Source organism: Octopus bimaculoides, chromosome 18 (genome assembly GCF_001194135.2).
Source record: "Octopus bimaculoides isolate UCB-OBI-ISO-001 chromosome 18, ASM119413v2, whole genome shotgun sequence".
Taxonomy (NCBI): Eukaryota; Metazoa; Mollusca; class Cephalopoda; order Octopoda; family Octopodidae; genus Octopus; species Octopus bimaculoides.
Genome location: NC_068998.1, coordinates 39,959,411 through 39,982,717, shown reverse-complemented (window position 1 = coordinate 39,982,717; position 23,307 = coordinate 39,959,411). Strand labels below are relative to the sequence as shown.

At 35.3% G+C, this 23,307-nt stretch overlaps 1 protein-coding gene across 3 annotated transcripts in view; it reads left to right on the top strand.

The window, feature by feature from the left end:
- LOC106883153 (vacuolar protein sorting-associated protein 41 homolog) overlaps positions 1-23,307 on the top strand; it is a 172,996-nt gene that overhangs the window by 7,156 nt on the left and 142,533 nt on the right. Inside the window, exon 2 of one of the 3 annotated variants that reach the window (XM_014934061.2) lies at positions 2,530-2,553. The exons of the other annotated variants lie outside the window; for them this stretch is intronic. Coding sequence (XP_014789547.1) covers positions 2,530-2,553 — 24 coding nt within the window. The remainder of the gene's footprint in view (positions 1-2,529; positions 2,554-23,307) is intronic. 3 annotated transcript variants of the gene reach the window in all.

The following is a 23,307-nucleotide window of genomic DNA, read 5'->3' as shown; positions in this document are numbered from 1 at the left end:
TTTCAAGGTCCCAGCTGCAGGTTAATTTGCATGTTATAGCATAGAAGAAACTCCAAACACAAACCTTCACTACCTTGTGAGTACCTTGGGAAAGAAAAAGGCGAGGGAGGTCAACCTTAATAGCAATTCAAGGAGTGGAGTCCCCCAGGCAGTCAAGTGCCCTCTTTGACTCCCTTCTAGCATAGGTGAAGCTTTCCAGCCCTGTAAGGCAGTTCACCAAGCAGGTCACCCCAATGTAAAACTTACAGCATGCGGGTCACTGTAGTCATCTTAGCCCACTGTGGTCAGACCTCTAATTTTAAAGAATGAGTTTGGATTGTGCAGACTATAACTCTCACTTTGAAAATACTGGGTGCAGGCAGGAGGAAAAGGGATTGCTTTACATAGCCACTTGAGGGCATATTGCTCTTCTTCATGATCTTCAGGCATGAAGAAACTGCCATCACATCACCATGCAAGCAAGTACCTACCTGTTTCTGTTAGAATTGAGGCATACAGTATTGAAGTGTCCTACCTGGAAACATACCATAATGTTTGCTATAGATTTGAACTCACAGCTCATGAGGTGGTATCCCAGTACTTTATCCATTTGACCACAACGCTTCTTCAGATTTCTTTTCCATCAACAAACTCCAGTGTTTATGAACCCTCTTCATATACAAGTCATGGCATTGGCCCCTATACTAACAAGTATTTCTATTGTTTTGCTTCCCAGAAGAAAATGCCCCAGTGTGTTGTTAGAATTGGTAATAAGGGCCTGCATCAACATGAATATAATTGGAAATTAAAACAAAAGTTGTGTGGTTTTGTAGTTTAGCACCAGGTCAACCCACATCAAGCAGATCAACAATCGAAAGCATGTCAGCTATGACTGCCCATTCTCCTTCCATTTTTGGCTGTATCTTGAATGACATTATCTAATGTATGTCTTTCATTTTGTTAATTGGTGGGCTGAGATTAGAGGGAAACTTGGTTATTGTTTCTAGCAGGTTATGTGATCATATATGTTTCAGTCATGTAGTCATTAAGGTAAAAGCTATTATAGAATATTGTGTTGAAATAGATCCTAATGTTTCAGATGAGGCTCTTTACTGTGATGGACCTTGGCCAAAATGATAGTCTCTCCTTTATGAATCCTTAATTTGAGTTAATAAAGTTTTCTTTTTATTTTAATGCTGCTAATATGATGAGGAGAGTCAGTGTCCATAATCTTTTTTGGGACTTTCTAGACTGAAGAACAGATACAAGATGAAGCTGACATGGGATTTTTTATGTTCATTTTAAAAGCTTTGTGTAATTATTATTATTAAATAGTCCTCATGACCTTTTTCTTGACAAGCAACTTGTGGTAAGATAGCATGTGTTGTGTATATAGGAAATAGCATGTGACTAGTTTACTTGGAAGATTGTGCATTGTCATGGAATGCAGAGTATGCATTTTATTCAGTAAATAGATTAATGAATTTGAGAGAGTATGTGGTATGAGGTCAGTTTTGTCCTTCACCATTTCAAAGTTGATAACATAAAGTACAAGTACTAGGGTTGATATAATTGATGAACAAATTTCAGGCCTTGTAATCTATGCTAGAAACAATTATTATTGAGAGTGGTATGTTGGTAAAATCATAAAAGCATTAGACAAAATGTTTTGCAGTGCTTTGTTTTGGTCTTTTACTTTCTGAGTTTAAATTGTACTAAGTTTGACTTATTTTTACTGTAAACAATTACATGACCAAAGAGCAAGTCTTCGGATTCTCTTGTGCTGCATTGGTGGCAGTAACAATTAATTATTAGTTCTCAGCCAGGCTTTCCTTCAACTTCTTATAACTGTAGTTATATACCTTAGGGGTGAAAAACAGATGTCTTATTTTTCAGTGACAGAATGTCACAACTGACCACACCACATTCTGACCCATCACTAAAATTTTAATGTGTCTCTATGACAAGTTACAAAAATTTGCCATGTGATGAATAATTACTTTGTCACTGCTTTCTTTCTGATTGAGCAAACTTATGATTAAAGGAATTCCAACCAAGACCATCTCTTCTTTTTTTATATCTAAGTCTACTTGCATTAATGTATACTTCAAGTTGGGTAGGATGTTATTTGAATAAAATTTGGCTGCTATTTCTAGCAGGTCATGTTATATAGAAACTCCCTCGTCGACATTATTGTTTAGCCTCAGTTCAACCCTGATCCAGCAGACCTAATATGAAAAACATTCCAGCCTATCTCCACATACAAACACACACCTGCAATATGTTTATCTGGAACTTTGTTTATCTGATGTTTTTAAGATCGTATATTGTGGTTTGAAGGAGATTTGAGTGCTATTTCTCACAAGTTAAGCGGCCATGTAGATGTTCGCTTCATGACTTGTGTGTCTCTTCTTTGAAAGACATGTTTAGATATTTACCGTGGTATACTTTGTCAATTGATAATCACTCAATCTCTCTCTCTCTCTCTCTCTTTCAATCTTTCTGTGTTACTATCTTTTGAGTATTATTTCTTTTTCAATTTCTTTTTAGCCAGTCATGATATGGTTTTACCAGGTATGACTTCTTTTTCAATGTTGTGTATATTATTATTATGTTTATTATCATCAAAATTATTATTATTATTATTATTATCATTATTATTATTATTATTTCTTCTGTTCCAATCAGTCTTCGGGACCAATCTCTTCTTCCTACACTACATCCTTTCAGTAAATTGCTTCCTGCCATCTAATGTTTGAAAGATTTCATTAAGCAAAAAGAAAAAGGGATAGAGTTATATAGTGTAGTATATATTGTTTACATGTATATATGTATACAAGCACATACATATATGCGTGAGCATGGCTGAATAGTTAAGAAGTTTGCTTTGCAATCATGAGGTCCCTGGTTCCATCCTACTGCATGGTATGTTGGGCAAGTCTCTTTTACCAAAGTCTTGGGTCGATCCAACATTGGAGAGTAAAACTGGGTAGAGGGAAACTTTGCAGCAACTTGTTGGATAGATTGTACCTGTAATTGAAAAGTCCAGTCCCATCACACACTGTATCACATTAATTCTACCTGAATTAAGGTACAAGTATATGTGGAATACTCAGCCATCTACATGCTAATTTAATGACATAGTTCAGTTGATTAAACTACTGAATTCCCATCAAAACACCCAATAGATCTTTTTATTTACGTGTGCATGTATGTGTGTACATGTGTACCTAGTTTTACTCATAAGGGCTGAGTTAACTCAAAATTATGGTAAAAATCATTCACCCAACATGTAAAGCAGTTGACATTAGGAAGGGCATCCATTAATAGAAGCCATGCTAAAGCAGATATTTGAGCATGTCACTGTTCTTAGACCTGTCCAGTCCTGTTGAACCATACACATACATTTATATGTATGTGTGTGTGTATATATATATATATATATATATATATATACACATATACACACAAACACATTTTTATTCATTTATACATCCTTTTTTCCATGCCAGCATCGATAAGACAAACATATTGCTTGGGTATTGTTTTGTAGCCTGATGCTCTTCCTCCCCACCCCCTGTTGTTAACCTTTACTTGTTTTTTTCAAGGGCTTCCTTGTTCCATGTCTTTAAAGATGTAGAGGGGAAATAACGTTACCATCCATATCGGAGTGATTTTTCAGAGAAGTGCAAATGTCAGCAAACACACCAGTGCATGCACACACACATACACACATATCTGTATATATCAGCAATGAGCACCTATGTATACATAACAGGCTTTCAATTTCCATCTACCAAGTTCCATCATTCCTTCACAAGGCATTGATCAGCTCATGTCTTTATAATAATAGACACTTACCAAAAGTGCTGCTCAGTGGAATTGAACTCAGTCATGTGGTTCAGAAATATACATGTGTGTGTTTACACATGCATACATACAACAGTGCATGTTGTTATAACCACGACTGTGGGTTGGGGTCCTTTGTCATAACCACCAAAATCTTCTTCCATTCATTGCATCTTCAAACTCTTTTTGGGATGGGTGAGTCCCAAGTTTTCTTCCAATCTAATATACAGTACTCACAAGCAGTGATGGTTTACACTTGGAGTTCCTGTCCAAGTCTGACTACCTTCCAAGGTTACTGAGCCCAGACCACCCCATTTATACTACTAATATACTGCCTTCTCCTGGAGATATGCTTTTACAAAAGTTAAGAGTTCTCTCACACCCAATTGTCTTGCATCATTGTGGACATTTACTCAAAATTTATGTCTTTGTGCTGTTGCTATATAGTCATTGACCCTATATTGAGTTCATCCTTTTGGCAGGTATTGTTTTTATCCTGAGTTTTTATAACAACCTTCCTCACCAGGCAAGACTGATGGTGGAGTTGGTTTAATCATTGACAACCTGATCATACAACATGTACTGGACTTCATGTTACCAGCAGCACTTATGAGTAACCTGACATACAATCACAACACACGCACACACACACACACACACACACACATGCACATAAATACAAATGTATGTGTACATGTATGTATGATTATATAAATATATATAGATATAGATAGACAGACAGATAGATAGATAGATAGATAGATATATCATAACCATCATCATACGTCCACTTTCCATGCTGGCATGGGTTGGAAGTTTAACAGGAGTTCACAAGCCAGAAGATTGCACCACTCTTCCCTGTCTGTTCTGGCATGATTTTTACACTAGACGCCCTTCCTAATGTCAACCACTTTACAGAGTGGACTGAGTGCTTCATATGTGGCACCAGCACTGGTGAGGTCTGCCTTGGCACAATTTTTACAGCTGGATATGCCCTTCCAAACACCAACCACTTTACAGTGTGGACTGGATGCTTTTTACGTGGCACCAGCACTGGTGAGGTTATCAAGTAACTCGTAAGACAAAGATCCTTTGAGAGGTGGGTATTGGAAGAGGTAGCTTTGTGCTAGATGATGGGAGGTTAGAGTGTGACAGAGGGACATATATATATGTATAGATGTTTGTACATACATGCATAGGTATACATGTGTTTGTGTGTAGAATCAGCATAGTGTCAGAGAAAATACTTTGTGATCCACTTTGCTTTTCAAGTTTTTCATGAGATACTGGGGTCCATGTAAATTATTATAATCTAGAAGAAAATGCTCCTGCATGGCTACAGTGTAATGACTGAAGCCAGAAAAAAGAATGAATGGATATATATATGTATATGCATAAACATGTATATATATGTATACATGCACACCCAGAAACTTATATTGGTATATGTATAATATACAGGTATATGTATGCCTTTATGCATACATGTATCATTTTGTATGTATATTTATACATGTACTGCTATATGTATGTGTGTATATGCATACATATGTAGGTATATTTACGTATGTGTCTATATATATGTATAGGTATATGTATGTTTGTAAATGTATACCCGTGTGTGTATGCTTCTATATGCACGCATGTATATGGATGCATGTTTTTGCACAAGTGCATGCATGCATATGTATATGTTTGCATGCTTAGGCTTACATATTTATATGTATGCACATATATACAAAAGTAAATTAAGCTTTCGTGAGCTTCTGGGTCACAGGTACTATGTGGCCTCCTAGTAAAAAAAATATGGAGTAAAAGAAATTAAATATGTTTTTACAAAGCTAACGACTATTAAAATTCAAACATTTGCTTTTCTTAATTTCTTGGAAACAAATTTCTCCAAAACATCAGTAAATTGTAAGTTCTTAAGAACATTGTTTTCAATTGCCATGAGAGCAAGTCTGTTGAGTCATATTAGTACCATTGTTTGGTCTGTGTTCATTCTTTAGATATTTCCTCTCAAACAAACTCTTGTCTCTAATCACATTATTTATCATTAAACACAAGTGAATACATAATGCAGTTTAAACATTAGGGAATGAAGAAGTTAATTCATTGTTATCTACAGGAGCATATAGTATACTAGAAACTTGTAGTGTTTCATACTTGGGCGTGAATTTAATAAAGTTTCTTGAAATGAAGTATTCTTGGTACAAATTCATACTCAATATCACCTAAATAAATCTTTTGAAACTTGGTTACTGCTGTTGAAACATCTTTTCCATATCTGGAAATTCAACTAGAAAAAAAAAACAATCAATAAAACAACCTTATATCCTTCATTGCAATAACAAAGAACTGAGCATGACTTATCTAAGTTGGTTAGATATGCTTTCACCTTAAACTTTTGACTTCTAATTTGAAGTTTCAGGCACTGAAGTATTACTGACAAACAATGAGGTGGATCATAAAAGAAATTGTAAAAGTTTTGTATAGAATCAAAGAATGAAATTGCTCTATTGCAGCTTTCTGCAGCAAATGCACCAATCAAATTATGGGACTGAGCTTTCAACTGTTACTCTCAGTCCAGATGCATGACCATATGGTTACAATGAACATTAACAGCCAGCCATTTGCAATAAATACAGAAGTTTACATCCGTACTTCATATACTGAAGTTGTAACACTTTAGCCAAATAAAACAATAGATTCTTAGCAACTGTTTTGTGCCACAATTTATTTGGTTAAAGCTTAAACATGCAACAATAACAGTAGAAATAGTCACAGGGGTCACATTGATTTAATGGCACTTCATCAGATACAAGTATAGAGTGGATATACTTTAAAATTATTTTCCTAAATTTTTTTTGCTGGAAACTACACTCAATTGAATGTTGAAGACTCACTTTATTTACTAATTGCATCACATCTTCAGTCTTCAGCCATATTGCTGATTACATCAACTACAATACTTGAAATATTTCATCTTCATTAAACAGCAGAATACAATGTTTTTTCAAATTCCAATAGCACCTGTAAAGACATCAACCAGATGGTGATATTGAATTCTATACAACCTTGTCAGACACTGTAAGTTTCACATTGTAACTGCTGTTCAATATCAAGAGGAAAGGGTTAGAGATCTAATTAATTTCCAGGATTTTGATTATATTCCATAAAAACTCGCAGAAAATTCTTCAATAAATTCACAACTGGCAGTCACCCAGGTTCCCATTCTAAGAAGCTGCTCAGAAAACCTATAGATGAAGATGCCACTTTTGCACTGGCCCTTAACCATGACTTAGACTGGTGCATTTGTCCAGTAAAGAATTTATCACAAATGTAAAAGAGGTTTCAGAAAAAGAACAACAACAAACCTGTATAAAGGAAATGCACTTGAAAAAGCTACTATCAATGTCTATGATTAACAATTTTCAATTTCTGTAGTGCCAACAGTTTCATAGATGAGGGTGTTAACAAGAATCTCTCACTCCACATAGCTAAACACTTCCTCCAAATTGGCCATGCAACTCAACGTAATTAGACTGTTTCTTCAGCTTTCTGTATTTTAAACATTTCTTTTTTTTAAACTTATGAAAAAGTGCAGCTTTGGGCTTTTCAGAACTAATGTTCCTTTACAATTCTAGGACATGATTTAAATGATATACCACTGTTACATTTAAACTTGGAACTTCATTTAAAATGAAAAAACAACAACAAAATCCCTTAGTGTTACCCAATTTGTTTCTGTGTTGGAGGTGACCTCTCCTCATATTTCTTTCACACTTATAATGTGATTTGAAACCAACTGCTTCTAAATATCACCACTTTTTGATGAAATGATATTTTATTGATAGCATTATTCAGCCCTCAGTTTCCATGACAAGCACAAGCAGTAGAAATAAGAAACCTTAGCAAACAACAGCTTGTATAAATGAATGATAAATTGCTATTGCTTTTTATATGTCTATCTACTTCTTAACGTTGAAGCTCTCAAGCATTTTATTTCATAGAATAAATTCAACAGGAAACTGAAATATGGAAGCAGCATACCATCAGATTCCACTCCACCACAAGGATAAGAAATACACTGCATTTCGAGATGATGAAGACATTCTTGTAAATAAGGTTACCATTCAGTGTGTCTGTTGCTGTAAACAGTTCTCAAAGAGTGATGGATGATATAAGTAGCAGTAGCAATATCAAAGATATGTTATTGTTGTTGGCAAAACTATTGAAGAGTATGATAAGAAATTTAAATGTGAAAAATGTTTCCTAAGAAATTTATTTCAGATGCTAAAAGGCTTAACATTCAATTGAACAATGGCAGGCATCTATCCTTGAACAATGACAGGCATCTAACCTTGTTACCAAGGATAGAAAATGGAAAGCAGCTCTTCCTGGTTTGATCCAGAAAGTTAAAACCCATTGTTGATTTCATAGCACCTCACAATACTAAACAATGAAAGCAGCTTCTAAGTTTACATAGTTATTATTGTAAATGTGTGTCCCCTGCCTCAGAACTAATTCAGCCCCTATTAATTCATACTTTTCCATTGCAAAAAAATTACCCCTAGGTGTTTATTCATCTGCTTAAACTTTCATTAGTTAATGCCTTTCTCTCTCTTACCTAGAGTTCCATTATATGCTGAAACTGATATTTCTAAAGTAACAGTTACGTGTGTCTTTTCACAATATAATAAACCTGTCACTCTTATCTCAAGATCTGAATCCATCATCAAATGAAAAGAGGCTATGGTGATCACAGAAAGTGTCTGGAAATGGCAAACTATTTTACTTGGAGGATAATTCATGTTACACACTGATCAATATATTTAGCCATGACAGTAAAGATAAAACAAAAAAAAAAGATAAAGTTTTTTCATTGACACTTCAGATTATTGTTCTACAATTATAAGACCTACATGGTAAAGATAATACAGATGTTGATTGGCTTACAGATGCTCCTCTGTAACATCTCATGGATTTGCAGATTTAACTGAATTGGCATTGCGTCAGATCTAAGGACATACTGTTTTTTGGAAAATGTTAAAAAAGAACTTGTGATGAGTACATTATGTGCTTGGAATTGAAACCACAATCTTACTATCTTCCTCATACCAAACATTGAGTCTACAATAATCAGTTGAGCACTTCAGTGTTCACTTCAAAGGTCCTTTACCATCATCTAACTCTTAACATGACTTGTTTGTAGTTATAGATGAATATTTAAGGTTTGTGTTTGGAACTTTGGATATGGAACATCCTACTGTAATTTAATGCCTTCAAAAAATAATCTTCATATTTGATGTTCCAGCTTCAATCTATTCAAACCAAAAATCCCAATTTATATTGCAATGTGTTTGTATGTTTTTGCAGAACACTAATAATATTCAAACCAAAACAACTCCATACCACAATACTGGAAACAGCCAAGTAGAATCTCCTAATAGAACTCTATGAAGAACAAGAAAGCTATGAAGCAAACAATGAGATGATGTTTTAGGAGATGTTTTAATCTCTTTGGACTTAGCTAACTAGACACTTCATGAAAGCACTTTTGATTGTCTAAACCTTTAGAAGTTTTGCTTGGGCAATTTAAACTTAAAGAGAAGTCAGTTTTGTTAATAACATTACACATCATTATACTTACATCAAATAGTCAAATGGACACTGTCTCCACTGAATATATAGACCCTTCTGGGAAAAAATGAGTTTCACGTGAATTCGTTCAAACTCTGGTTCCAGTTGTTGGTGATTGCTGTGAAGTTGACTTGCAGAAGAATTCAGCACAAACCAGTTCCAGATCTATTGACGAATGTTTCATTGATATTTGCTTAATTGACATGCTGAAAAGTCAGGCTCAACAAGTATGTGAGTTGGAGCAGTTCTGTGTTAATCCATTTATGGAAGAAGCAATTATGATTTCACAATTCAAACTTCCTCTTCACTCAACAAGGATCCAGAAATCACTGGAAAGACTAAAGCTTTAAACCACCAATAAATGCTCCAAATTGCTATTTTCAATCCAGATACATTATGGTATATTTTAGCTGAAGGCTGATAGCCAACCATTTACAATAGATATGGACACTTACATTTATGTTTCTTTGAAATTAAATGTTTTAGCTGAATAAAATGATTGATTCTTGGCAACTGTTTCTTGTCACAATAATGTGCAAGATGATTGATATTCATAATATCTGCTCGAAGCAATTTATAGCATCCTGACATGTTTGATTTGTTGTCATAAGACTGTCCTCATAGATTAGCTACATCAATTCCAATTTGTACAAAGAATTTCAAGATGATGTTAGCAAAAGCTTCTCCAATCTATCTTGCGATGGGAAAGAGAGAAAGTGGAAAAGCATTCAATCATCTCATATTCCAACATAGCCAATAACTACTGTCAACTGATCAATATGAAATATATCTGGTGTTGAATAAATGCATATTTGGTTTCCTTTATTTCTTTTACAATGGTTTTTAATTGGAAATATTTTACCATCAACCACTCATGATGTTTCTTATTGATGTAGTATGTTTATCACTGATACATATACAGTATATTAATTGAGCCCTTTTTTTAATTAGATAATTTAGAATATTTGTGCTTCACAGCCATGTGACTTGGGGTACAGTCCCACTGCAGGGCAGGTAGGGCAAGTGTTTTCTACTTTTTCTACTCTGTCCCTGGGTTGACCAAAGCCTTGTGAATGAATTAGATGGAAACTGTAAAAGAAACCCATCATATATATATATATATATATATATATATATATATATGTATGTGTGTGTATTTGTGTGTCTCCGTCTTTTCATCATCCATAAATTATACACGTAACATTTTTTGCAGTCTTCCATGAAAACATGTCTGGACTAGGGAAAATGTTATATTGCTTGGAAAACAGGTGAGGGTTGGTGACAGGATGAACATCTGGCCACAGAAAATCTACCTCTGTAAATCTTGTCTGACCCATGGGAAAATAGACACTCGAAAAATAATGATGATAAGAAGCTTGCTTCCCAACCACATGGTTCTGGGTTCAGTCCCACTGCATGGCACCTTGGACAAATGTCTTCTATTATAGCTTCAGGCTAACCAAAGCCTTGTGAGTGGATTTGGTAAGACAGAAACTGAAAGAATCTCGTGAGCAAGGCCACAGTCAAATGACTGAATCAAGTAAAAGAAAGAATAAAACTAAGTGCCTTAATGATAATGAAAATATTTAATGGTCAAAATCTCAAATTCCAGTGGTAATAATCCCTATGTTAGTCAGCAACAGACAACAACATCACTTTGTCCAGTCGTGAAGGAAATGAAGATCTAAAGCCATTGATGATGGCTTTAAGAAACTTACTGTTTCAAACTGCAACGGACTCAAAATAAATAAAACTTTGATAAAAGAAAAACATCAACAAGTATACAGTCTTGCTAGTACTACATGTTTAAAATAACTTTTTCCTGAAAGTAATATAACCTCTTTATTCTGTCTTAGAAACTGTACAGACTGGTATTAAATCATTTGCTTTAGAATAATTTGTCAGAGAGTAAATAAGAAAAGGTTGAATAAGTAAGGAATGGCAAGTTATAAAGGCAAAATGAAATGTAAAATAAATATAATAATGGAGCAGCTATAATTATTCTGACCTCCCACAGCTGTCACAAACCATTTCCATCTTGGTCATTCAGTGTAAGTGGAAGCAATTTATGGTCCCATTTTTGCCATGATACAACATCAATGTCACCTTTAAAAAAATAATAAATAAAATAAATCTTACTGTATAGCAAGACACTGTTTGAAGGCTTTATATATATATATATATATATATTTTACATATGACATTTTAAAACTAACTCACCTGTCTCCAAGATATCTGAATACATGGACGTTTTTGGTGGAGAGGGGAGGTAATAAGAGGAGGGAGCATGTATCTTTTCCTGTCTTTAACTTTTACATAACTTCCACAAATACACATACACACATTCTCTCTCTCTCATTAATGCATATAAAATACATGTGTTCTAGTTTATGGCCATGTGGTTGAGAAGTTTGTTTCCCAACCACATGATTTCAGGTTCAGTCTTTCTGTGCACCCAGCACATGGAGCAAGTGTCTTTTACTGCAGAAGGCCAAAGTCTTTTGAGTGGATTTGGTTGATGGAAACTGAAAGAAGACCATTGTGTGTGTGTGTGTGTGTTTGGTTATATCGGCAATTGCTTGTGTGAAAGTCTACAAATCATCTAGGTACTTGGTACCTTCAAAGCTTTATGGAATAAGTGGTCCATTACTTTAAAAATTGGTAAAGGTTAGCAAAGAAGAAGGGCATCCTTCTGTAAATCAATACTTCAAATAACATGTTCATTCAATCCTTGCAAGCATTGGAAAGCTTGCTTGGAACAAACAAACAAATTTGCAGGTACAATGAAAGAGTAGCTGGGCATTAAGAAGTATCAACTAATGTTTACAGAAAATTATACTGGTGATGATTGTTGTTGTTTGAGTTTAGCCTTGATGAATCAGACCTACAGTCAAAGGTGTTCCAGATGTGACCATCTTTTTCCCAAATATAGTGCGCCCTGGACTGTTGTTTAATGTGTCCTTCTTTTGTAGGAGATTTGATTGCTGTTTCTAGCAGATGAGAGTGACCATATAAAGACTAACTTGTTTGCTTGAGATACTTCTGGTGTGGACATGGGATGAAAATGTTTGATGCATGCTGATTGAGAAAGTGCCGTATAATGCTTATGGTAAAGTAAGACCAGGATCAACATGGGGATAAGTGGTTAGGCTAGACACCATGCTATTGGGCCTTACTGAATCCAAGATAAGTGGAGGTATACCAAACAAAACATAGTAGGTACCCTACATTATTTACATTTGACAGATATTTGTCCTCATCTTGTTTGTTATTAACACAGTGTTTCAGCTGATATATCCTCCAGCCTTCATCAGGTGTCTTGGGGAAATTTAGAACCTGGGTTCTCATTCCTATGGTATATTTCAATGTTGTTATTATTATTATTCAGGTCACTGTCTGGAATCGAACTCGGAATCTTGGAGTTAGTAGCCCGCGCTCTTAACCACTGCGCCATATGTCTGTAAGCATATGGTACCCTGTTTTCACTAAGTGTTTTAAGTGTCTATGTAGTAATGAGCAGATATAGATACCCTCTTGATCTTCCTACTCTGAACTGGGCAAGACATCAAGGATGTAACTGCTGGAGGGAGAGAGGGATGCACCAGCACTAGGCTAGTACTCATTTTCAGCTGAATTAACCAAGGTAGGTGGTGGGGAGCATGAAATGAAGTCCCTTCATCAAGGCACTTCATTTTATGTGGAAGTATGTAATAACCTAGAGGGTAAAATATTACACTATTAATTTATGGGTCACATATTTGTATCAGGCTTATGGCATTTTAAGTAGAGTTTATTCAATGTATCTCAATGGAGAAGAGGTACTTGAACTTGTATAAGGAGAGAGAGAGTTGCTTGACATTCTCTCCAGAAAAGAAATTTGACTTGCAACTGTTTAACACTACATAATCTAGGGATTAAGTATATCAGCTTTATGGACACTATCCCTTTCTTTATAACTGTTTACAAATCTATTGACTTTTAGTGTAGTGATTATGAAGTTAAGATATTACTAATTTAGCAGATTATGGATTCACACAATTTTTTAAACTTTATCCCAGTTGAGTAGTCAAAGGCTTTTTATGATCTGAGTTCTGGTCTTGTTGAAGGTAACTTTGCTTTCCATCTTTCTTGGTTTGATAAAGAATTAGTAAGCCAGGTATTGGTGTCTATGCAGTTGGTTATGCCCAAATTTGAAGTCTTGTGTGTATGTTAGAAATCAATATTAAAATATGGTGCCCCACTACTAAAGCATTTGTTGCAATCAAGCCAACAGGTAGCCACAGCTTAGCTGCTCAATATGAAAATACAATGCCCCACTGTTCAAATATATACTAGAACCACATCATCTGCAATTCTTAAGCTGAGGGGAAATTTCAAGCTTCTGAAAGTAAAATTTGAAGATTTCAATGAGGAAATTGTTTTAGGAAAAATTCTTTTGTCATTATTTATAAGTTTTCCTAGATATATTTTTGCTAATGTTTATTTTAAGTATGCTAATATTAAATTAATAATATAAGGCTGTTAATGTTATATAATAAATTGTTCTTTTCAAGACTAATACTTTTCTTGTTAGATTTAGAGGGAAAATCAGGAAAGTGAACTGGTAGAGAAATACAAAAGGAAAAGGGTTAAGAAATTTAGACCATCATGGTTGCTAAATGGTAAAATATGGCATTCTCTTCTATTAAAAATGCATACTGCAGCTAAGCCAATGGGATAACCTCTATATTTGGCTCAACCTTCCAGAAATAGTGGTCAGATCTTCCTCTAATCACACCCTACAATCTTTAAAAAGAAGGATACATTGAAAACCAACTTTGACTGAGATCTGCTCCATCAGGTTCAATCTAGGTCTAAACAATAACAGTAACAACAATATACTGCAACAATTTCCAACGAAGAATCATTGAAGATATCTCAAAAGCCTTTGAGGAGATTGTAATTGCCAGTATGTGAGTCTGGTTTTACAGTGTTAAAAGAAGTGGGGATTAATAAAGTTCTCCCTTGGATAATATTCCCAGTCTTACTAGAACTAGCAGACTAAACCCTTACCTGGTTTACTGTTCTAGTTCTGAATGGAGGTTGTTATAGTAGTAGTAGGAGAATGGTTGAGAAGAAACAGCATATATATGAATTAGTGGTTGGAGTGTTTCTGGCTGTGTGTAACGGGAACACTGTTCCAGATATGTAAGTCGTAACCTTGTGTGAGTAACACTTCAACTTTGTGGACGGCCTAGCAACTGATAACCATCTTCATCATTTAAAGTTGAGGGAGATTTTCTAGTCAGATGCCCTACCTGTCACCAACCCTCACCTGTTTCCAAGCAAGATTCCCCATGCTCAGACATGTCCCTTGGAAGATTGAAAATGAAGGACACTGCTTGCATGACAGTGACATTCATTTGCAACTTTCACATGAAGACAAGGCTGGAAGACAGTAAAACACACATACACAATTGCACTCACGCATACATGTGTGTGTATGTATATATATATATATATATATATATGACTGGCTTCGTATAGTTTCAGTCCACTAAACCTACTTACAAGGCTTTGGTCATTCTGAAGTCATAGTAGAAGACACTTGCCCAAGGTACCACGCAGTGGGACTGAACCTCAGGTCATGTGGTTGGGAAGCAAACTGCTTACTACACAGCCACACCTGTGCCTCATCACATCTGAAATATTTTCCAGTTCTAAAGAGGAAGCCATTTAATAAATAGAAATATTGGTTTCAAATTTTGGTACAAGGGCAGAAATAAAAAGAAATATTAAATACTTGTCGGCACAGGTATGGCTGTGCTGTTAAGAGATTTGCTTCCCTATCACATGGATTTCAGCTTCAGTCCTACTGCATGGCATCTTGGGCAAGTGTCGTCTACTAGAAATGCAGGCCAGCCAAAGCCTTGTGAATAAATTTGGTTGATAGAGAGTGGAAGAAGCCCAGTGTATAATGTGTGTGTGTCCTTGTCCTGACATCTTGTGATAGTTGTAAATGAGTGTTGTTAATTTCCAGTATTCTGCAAAAACATATCTATCCACGGGAAAGTATTGCCTTGCTTGCAAACTGGCAAGAGTTGGCATCAGGAAGATCATTTAACCATTGAAGATCTAACTCAGTAAACTCTATCTGATCCATACTCCCATAGAAAAGAAGATGTTAAAATGGTTATAGACTAAAAGCTTTATTTCATATAATTGACAAAAGTTCTTGTTCACAGTGCACCTGCATGGGCCACAGTCAAATTTGTAGTCTACATTTTTTTTTAATCAAGTGAAATGGCAGAAACAGTAGAGAGCTTGCCAAAAGGTTTTCAAATATTTAGCTTTACCTCAGTGCATAGTTCAGATCTCAATAAGGCAACTCTTGTTGCTCCAGAATTGATAAATTATACATGGCATAAACTGGGATTGATTTAATTAAATGCAATTTACCTTTACATATTGTTTAGCCCCAAATCAGCTTAGAACAATCACACATGAACAACACTCTAGCTACAGTTCTCCTGTTTTTTATTCAGGCATCATGGATCTACAGCTACATTACCCAATGTGTTCTTCCTTTTTTTTTTTTTATAAGACAATACAGTGAAATTTGAGGGAGATTTTTGGCTGCTATATTTAACAGGTTGAGCAACTGCCTGTTGACCTCTTTCATTGGCTAGACAAATATAATATATGGTTTTATGTCAATACGTAAAACACTTAACATGTTTATAATGTCTTTATGGTCGCAATTTCCACTGTGTTCTTTTTTTTTTTAAGAGTAACATGAAACATGTGAAAGTTTTGCAGGCAACAGATTGCAAGTAAACTGATCTGACCCACGCTAAAATAATTTGATAAATAATTTTTTTGTTTATATTTTTAAACTTTTTGTCATGAAGTTTTATTTTTTTCAACTTGATGCCATCAATTTGTGATTGACTGATAAAAATGGAGTTATTTATAAAAATGACCTTCAGTCTTAGAAGAAATTTTGTTTTACTACTTTCACAATAACAAATACATTTGAATTGGAATGACAAAGTGAATAAAATATTAATAGTGAAATTAATGTTGACATATTTAATATATTGGACATAGAATAATAGCTCACTGGAATAAAGTATGAATAAAATATTAATAACAAAGGAATAATTAATGAAGTATTAATAGTTACATTAGTGTCAACTTATTTAATATATTAGGTATTAAATAACTAACTACAAATATGCAATGAAAAGAAAAAAAAAACTTTGTGAGTAATATCATTTTCATGTTTTCAGAAATTATATAAGACTTCAGACATGCTTCTGTCTTATTATAGCCTCCTCCGCAAAAGTACAACCTTCGCTGTACTTATCAAAATAGTGATGGAAGAGTTACTTAGTAAATGTATAGTATTATTCATTGGTTGATGTAGGAAAATTAGATTGTTTAGGGATTAGGTAACTCAGAGATGTCAGCCATCTACATGAAAACAATAGTTAAGTTTGTATTTACATAATTAAAAAAGGAAGCACTACAAAAACATAAAAAAAAGAAAGAAAGAAACTAGCAGTGCAATAAAAACAGTATTAGTCAATGGATAACATTACTTTTATTTAAGATGGCGAGCTGGCAGAATCATTAGCATGCCAGGCAAAATGCTTAGCAGCATTTCATCCATCTTTATGTTCTGGGTTCAGATTCTGCTGGGGTTGACTTTGCCTTTCATCCTTTCGGGGTCAATGAAGTAGGTACCAATTGAATACTGGGGTCAATGTAATCAACTTATTCCCTCCCCCAAAATTGCTGGCCTTGTGTCAACCTTTGAAACCAATATTATCTTCATTGGATAGCAGCAAGCTGGCAGATTCTGTACTACACCAAACAATGCTTAGTAGTATTTCCTCCAGCTGTTTACATTCTGAGTTCAAATTCTACTGAAGTTGATTTTGCCATCATCCTTTCAGGGTGGATGAACTAAGTACCAGTTTAATTCTGGGGTTGATGTAATTGACCCGCCCACAACCTAAAATTGATGGCCTTGTGCCAAAATTAGAAAATATATTAATTTCATTGGGCAAGGACAGTGGATTGAGCAGAATCTATATTGTCAAATTACCTTGTGTTATTTGTTTCTGCTCTTTACATTCTAAGTTCAAATCTCACAGACGCCACATTTGCCTTTCATCCTTCCTGGTTTGATAAAATAAAGTACAAGTCATGTAGTAGGTTTGACAGAATTTTTTTTAATGTTATTCCCTTCCCTTTAAATTTCTGACCATGTGCTAAGTTAGAAATTATTATTTTTATTGGATTTATGATCAGACACTCCAGTCTTGACCATCATATCTTTTGTATCTCCAGAAATATATTATCCAAAATGAACTCCTCCATGTTTTTTATTTATTTTTATGGTTTAAGATTAATCCAACCATGTATAGGATTTACTGGCTGGTTCAACACAATCTTATTAACTTGTGAGTTCAAATAAAACTACAGATATTTCATTGTACTTCCATGGGATACATTTAACTATGTGCACTTTTATTCCTTTAACTGTTAAAAATAAGTGCCAAATGTTCTGGGATTATTCCTAAATTTCATTAATTGCTTGGGCATAAAATAACAGTAACCACTTCTATATATTCCTCTATAAAAAAAAGAAAAGGCTGGGTTGATGTTTCATCTCCGAAATCGTTCCAACATTTTCTCTTAAAAAACAAAAAACAAATTGTATTGTTGTCCTAAATGATGTTTTATGTATCTGCCAACCAAATTTAGGCTTTTATTAACACTTTTACCAGATGCTAATGGTTCATGCTAATTTGACTAAATACTAGAACATTTTGACTAAAACCATATGTGATGCTATTAATGGCTCAGTTGGTGCTATGCCATAAACAATTGATCTTGTCTTTGACCATTGGATGATAAATAATTATTCTATTCCCGCTAGAGACCTTTGATACTACTTGCTTGACTACTAAGAGTAGCAACAGTTGCTATATACATATAAATGCTTACAATAATGCTGTCAATATCTGTATTGATTATTTGTATCTTAAACAATCCTGCTGCCATGTTAAGTAACTTCTAGTGTTGAATCTACTTTGTAACTTGAGCCTTTCATTTTTCACAAAAGCAACACGATTTTACTGTAAGTCGCCAAGTATTTCCTGCCTCCCTTCAAATATAATTAACAAATCTAAATTCAGACAAGCTCTTTAGCCCTAATGTCTGGATAGGATCAACTTGAAATCTGAGTTCTGATAAGATGCTCAGCTTTAAATCTGAGTTCTGATGGGATGCTCAACTTCAAATTACGATTCACAAACTTTCATTATTTTTTGGGTGCGTGAGTGTGTATGTTTTTCTGTTAACTGGTTGGATCTGAAGAAAGAAACTGCTCCCATGACTTTCCCTGGCCCTGCAAGACCAGTGAGATTGATGTTTGGGTTCTTCATGAATAGTTGAAAATTGACAGCTGCATGAAAAACATGAATGAAAAAAGAGAATTCTGAAGGGATGATGTTGTAGAGATTCAGAATTGAGTATGGTGGTTAATGTGGGGCCTGGGATGGAGGGAACACAATATGGGTGATAAAAGCAGTAGAGGTGAGTAAATTAGAAGTACATGAGTGAAGGTGACAAGATACCAGATAGTTCTGAGTAGCCGAGGCCACTACAGTATTTGTCGGAAAAAAAGAGATTAGGCAGCATATCTGCAGGCCAGAGGTTGGATGGGGTGTGTTGATGAGTGACTGCACACCAATCAGTCTGATGGCCCTTTTGGGGTATGCATTGCAGCTATATTTGATAAAGTCTAGGGTGTATGTGTGTTAGCAGCCTAACAGCTAAGTGCTTCATTGCTTTTTAGTCCTGTTCAACTCACGTTGATAATAGAACACTGCTCTGCTCATGTGAGAAATTCAAACAGAACTTGGTTTTAGTTGGTTTGTCACATGAGTATGGTTAAGCTTGAGTACTGCTTTGTTCAGCTTCATGCTTGAGTGCAGTTTTGCTTGGCTTGGTAATTGCATGCTGTTCTGCTCTGTTTGACAATATAAGCAGAGTACTGGAACATACACAAGTTCCCCTTTAACTCTTTAAGCATTTAGATTTCTCAGTCAAATATGATACATATTTATTCATATTGATTTGAATTTGTCATGCATTACCTTTTAGTGGTGAGATTTGAATGATATGATTGTTTATTTTTAAAATAATATTGTAGGGTAAGTATAAGTGGCTAGATCTGGCCAGTTTGAAGATAAAACAGGTAGATTATTTTGGCTGGATATGGCCAGTTTAAGTGCTAAATATTTCCTCATAGGAAATTTTGTGCTCTACATATTGTGAGACCTGTAATAATAAATATTTCCCAGAAAAAAGACAAAGAATTGAGTAAAAATGTAAAAAATTTAAGTTTTCAGACAAAAAATTCTTTCACAGAAGAAAGCAACCACCCACTTTCTTGCTCTTTTATTTCTCCATGAAGTAGTGGTGGCTATTTTGAAAGTTTGCCAATTAGCATTTACACCCTTCCCACAAGACAGGTGTAATGGTAAAAATTTACCAAATTCTTTATCTAAGATATTTCCGTAAGGAAAGGTCAGTTCTGATGTTTCAAACAAAGCCATGTTTCAGAGACTTTGACTGTTAAGAGTCTAGGCCATTGAAGTGTCCTGCTACAGGTGACAAGATGTGAATCATTAATCCTTTGATTCTAGCAACATGTAAAATAAAATACAATGATTTCTTCATTTGTTATCTTTTATTGGTGAGGGTGTGTGGCTGAGTGGTTAGGGTATTTAGTTCACAATTGTAAGATCAAGAGTTCGATTCCTGGCAGTGTATTGTGTCCTTGAGTATGATACTTTATTTCATGTTGCTCCAGTCCACTCAGCTGGCAAAAATGAGTAGTACCTGTATTTCAAAGGGCCAGCCTTGTCATACTCTGTGTCACACTGAATCTCCCTCAGAACTACATTAACAGTACATATGTCTGTGGAGTGCTCAGCCACATGCACATCAATTTCATGAGCAGGCTGTTCCATTGATCTGATCAACTGGAACCCTCGATATAGTAACTGACAGAGCGATCTCCTATTGGTAGGACACTCACTTACAGGAGGCAATTTTGAGATGAAATATTCTAGGATGAGAGTTAGAATAGACTTGAAGGTAGTGGTGGTGGGTGGATGTCTTCTTAAATTTCTTTCTGTCACCTTACCTTGTGTGAATCAATAATACTGGTCAGAATCAATAATGTTTGTTCTACAATGAATTTGTAATTATTTCAGGTTTTGTTCATGCTTTTGTTTTCTTTTTTCTGTTTAATAGCTTTAAAAATACTTGGGTACTGACCGAAAGGGGTGGACTGGCGTAATATTTCTTTTCTTGTTTTTCTTTTTCTTCTCTCACTCACTCTTGCTCACTCTCTCATGTTCTCACACATTTCTTTTTTTTTTTTGCTCACAACTTATCTCCAATATTCTTTATATATTTCTGACACACACACACGCTCTCTCTCTCTCTCTCTTCCCACCCTCCATCTTCTTTGACTTAAATGCATCATCTATCTATTTGTCTATCTTAATCAATTTCTCTCTTTTTTTACCACCCCACTCTCAATTCTGCTTCATTCCCACTCATCAATATATTTCTTTCCAGCACTCTTTCCTTTCTCCCCTCTTTCTTTCTTTCTCCCCTCTTTCTTTCTTTCTCCCCTCCTCTCTCACATACTTTATCCATCATACACACTGAAAATATTCTCTCTTATTCCCTTGTCTTTCTCTTGAGTGTCTTTCTCACTCTTGTATATTGTCAATATATTTCATCCCAACATTCTTTCTCTTCTTTCTGCACACACACACACTCTCTCCCCCACACTTACACACAAGGATGAGATTTTTGTGTCTTGGATGCTGCTGCTACTACTACTACTACTACTGTTTTTATTAGCAATTCTTTTTCTGGTAGAATCTTCTTTCTTTCAGTAGGATTTGAACACTGAACTTCAAACTAATGAAAGATCTGTCAATTATACTGTTCTACTTCACTACTGCTTACTGAAGTTAATAGCGTCTCCCCATCAAATATAATTTACAGCTCATCTGACAGAATAACTTGGGAATAAATGTCTTTGCCCGGTATAGGCTTGGCAGTGTGGTTAAGATGTGATGTTTGCTTCACAGCTATGTAATTTCAGGTTATAATTTCATTATGTCTCACTTTGAGGCAAATGTTGTCAACTAGACCTTGTAAGTTAAATTTGGTAGATGAAAGCTATGGAAGTCCCTCAGAGTAACTGTTTATGTATTTGGGTGCGGAACTTAATCCTCTAGCATTTAAACCAGCCATATTTGGTCCAAAATTTTCTACTTGTTTTATGTTCAATCTGGCCAGATCTGGCCTCTCACACCTACTTAACAATGTCAAAAAATATAGTTACATCATTGAAATCGCAAATAAATAAGCATTACCTTTGACAGAATAATCTGAATGCCATAGGGCTAAACCACTGCCAGTTTAACACCATTGTCTGACTCTTGCGTGCTTTCAGCAGAGTCCATTTTATTTTACTGAAGCATTTAGGTCAGGTCTCTGGTCTAAGGATAATATTTTCCTTTCTCCCACCTGTCTTGGAAGCCCTGCAAAGGGCCATGGATATTCTCTTTTCTCTCCTCATTATGAAATAAATAAAATTGCATTTAAATGGACTATCCTTACTCATTTTTTTATCATTGGACTGTGGGGACATTGGGGCTTCCCCCATCCCAACCCTGCTAGGGTGTTGGCAATTCCATAGACCCCAGTGCTTATTTTGTTGACCTCTGAAGAATGAAGCCTAAACAGCTTTAATAAAACCCTACAAGATTATTTTTCTGCTGATTCTCCACTAGGATATGAAATGAACCAAATCAACCTCTCTGTGGTTGCTTAACCGGCTGGAAATAACAGCTATGTCTCTCTTATCTTATAATCTTGTAAACAAAAATGAGAGGAAGAGACATTAGGTGAAATACTCCTATATATCCCTAACTAAAAAGACAGGATGGTCACAATGTTTTTTCTCATAGGTTTGCTCAGTTAAGCTACCCTGAAGATAAACAACCACATCATCAACAACATCAAGTTATGTAGCATTACCCCTTTTACTTGTACACCTCAGTATCCTAACAAGTCATCTAATATCTACTTTTTGATTGATATTTTCTCTTCATCATCTTCCTCTCCACCAGCATTACCCTCACCTCTCTATAATATCCAGGGGTTATTGTATTTTTACCATCCTTCCTCTTCCCTGCTTTCTTGGTGAAAATATATTGGTTGATGTTTCCTGCTTGTTTCTTTTATTGTCATAAGTGTAACGTTTAATCTGGAAAAACCCTCTTAAATACATCAGAATAAAAGACAAGTTGATTAAGGCTATTGTGTAATAAGTCTTGTTGCAAATGTAAAAGGACATTCAAGGTCACTTGTCTTGGTTACTCTCATTGGCTCTCTCTCTCTCTCTCTCTCTCTCTCTCTCTCTCTCTCTCTCTCTCTCTCTCTCTCTCTCTCTCTCTCTCTCTCTCCTTGTCAGCTATTGCTATACTGCTACTTCAAGACTGTCAAGCTCAGGCAGAATAGCTTTAAGGGCTTTACTGCTTCTTCTTTTCCCTCCTCCCCTTGCTTTCACTCTCATCTCTACTTCTTGCCTTCCTTAGCTAGGGTTCAGGTGTGTGATGCTAGAGAATAAATAACGTGAAGATGGTTGCATATGAGAGAGGAAAGAAGAAAATAAATCCTTGTCAGTTGACAAAAACACATGCGCAATTACCACCACCACCCTTCACTGCATTTGTTTATCTTCCACCT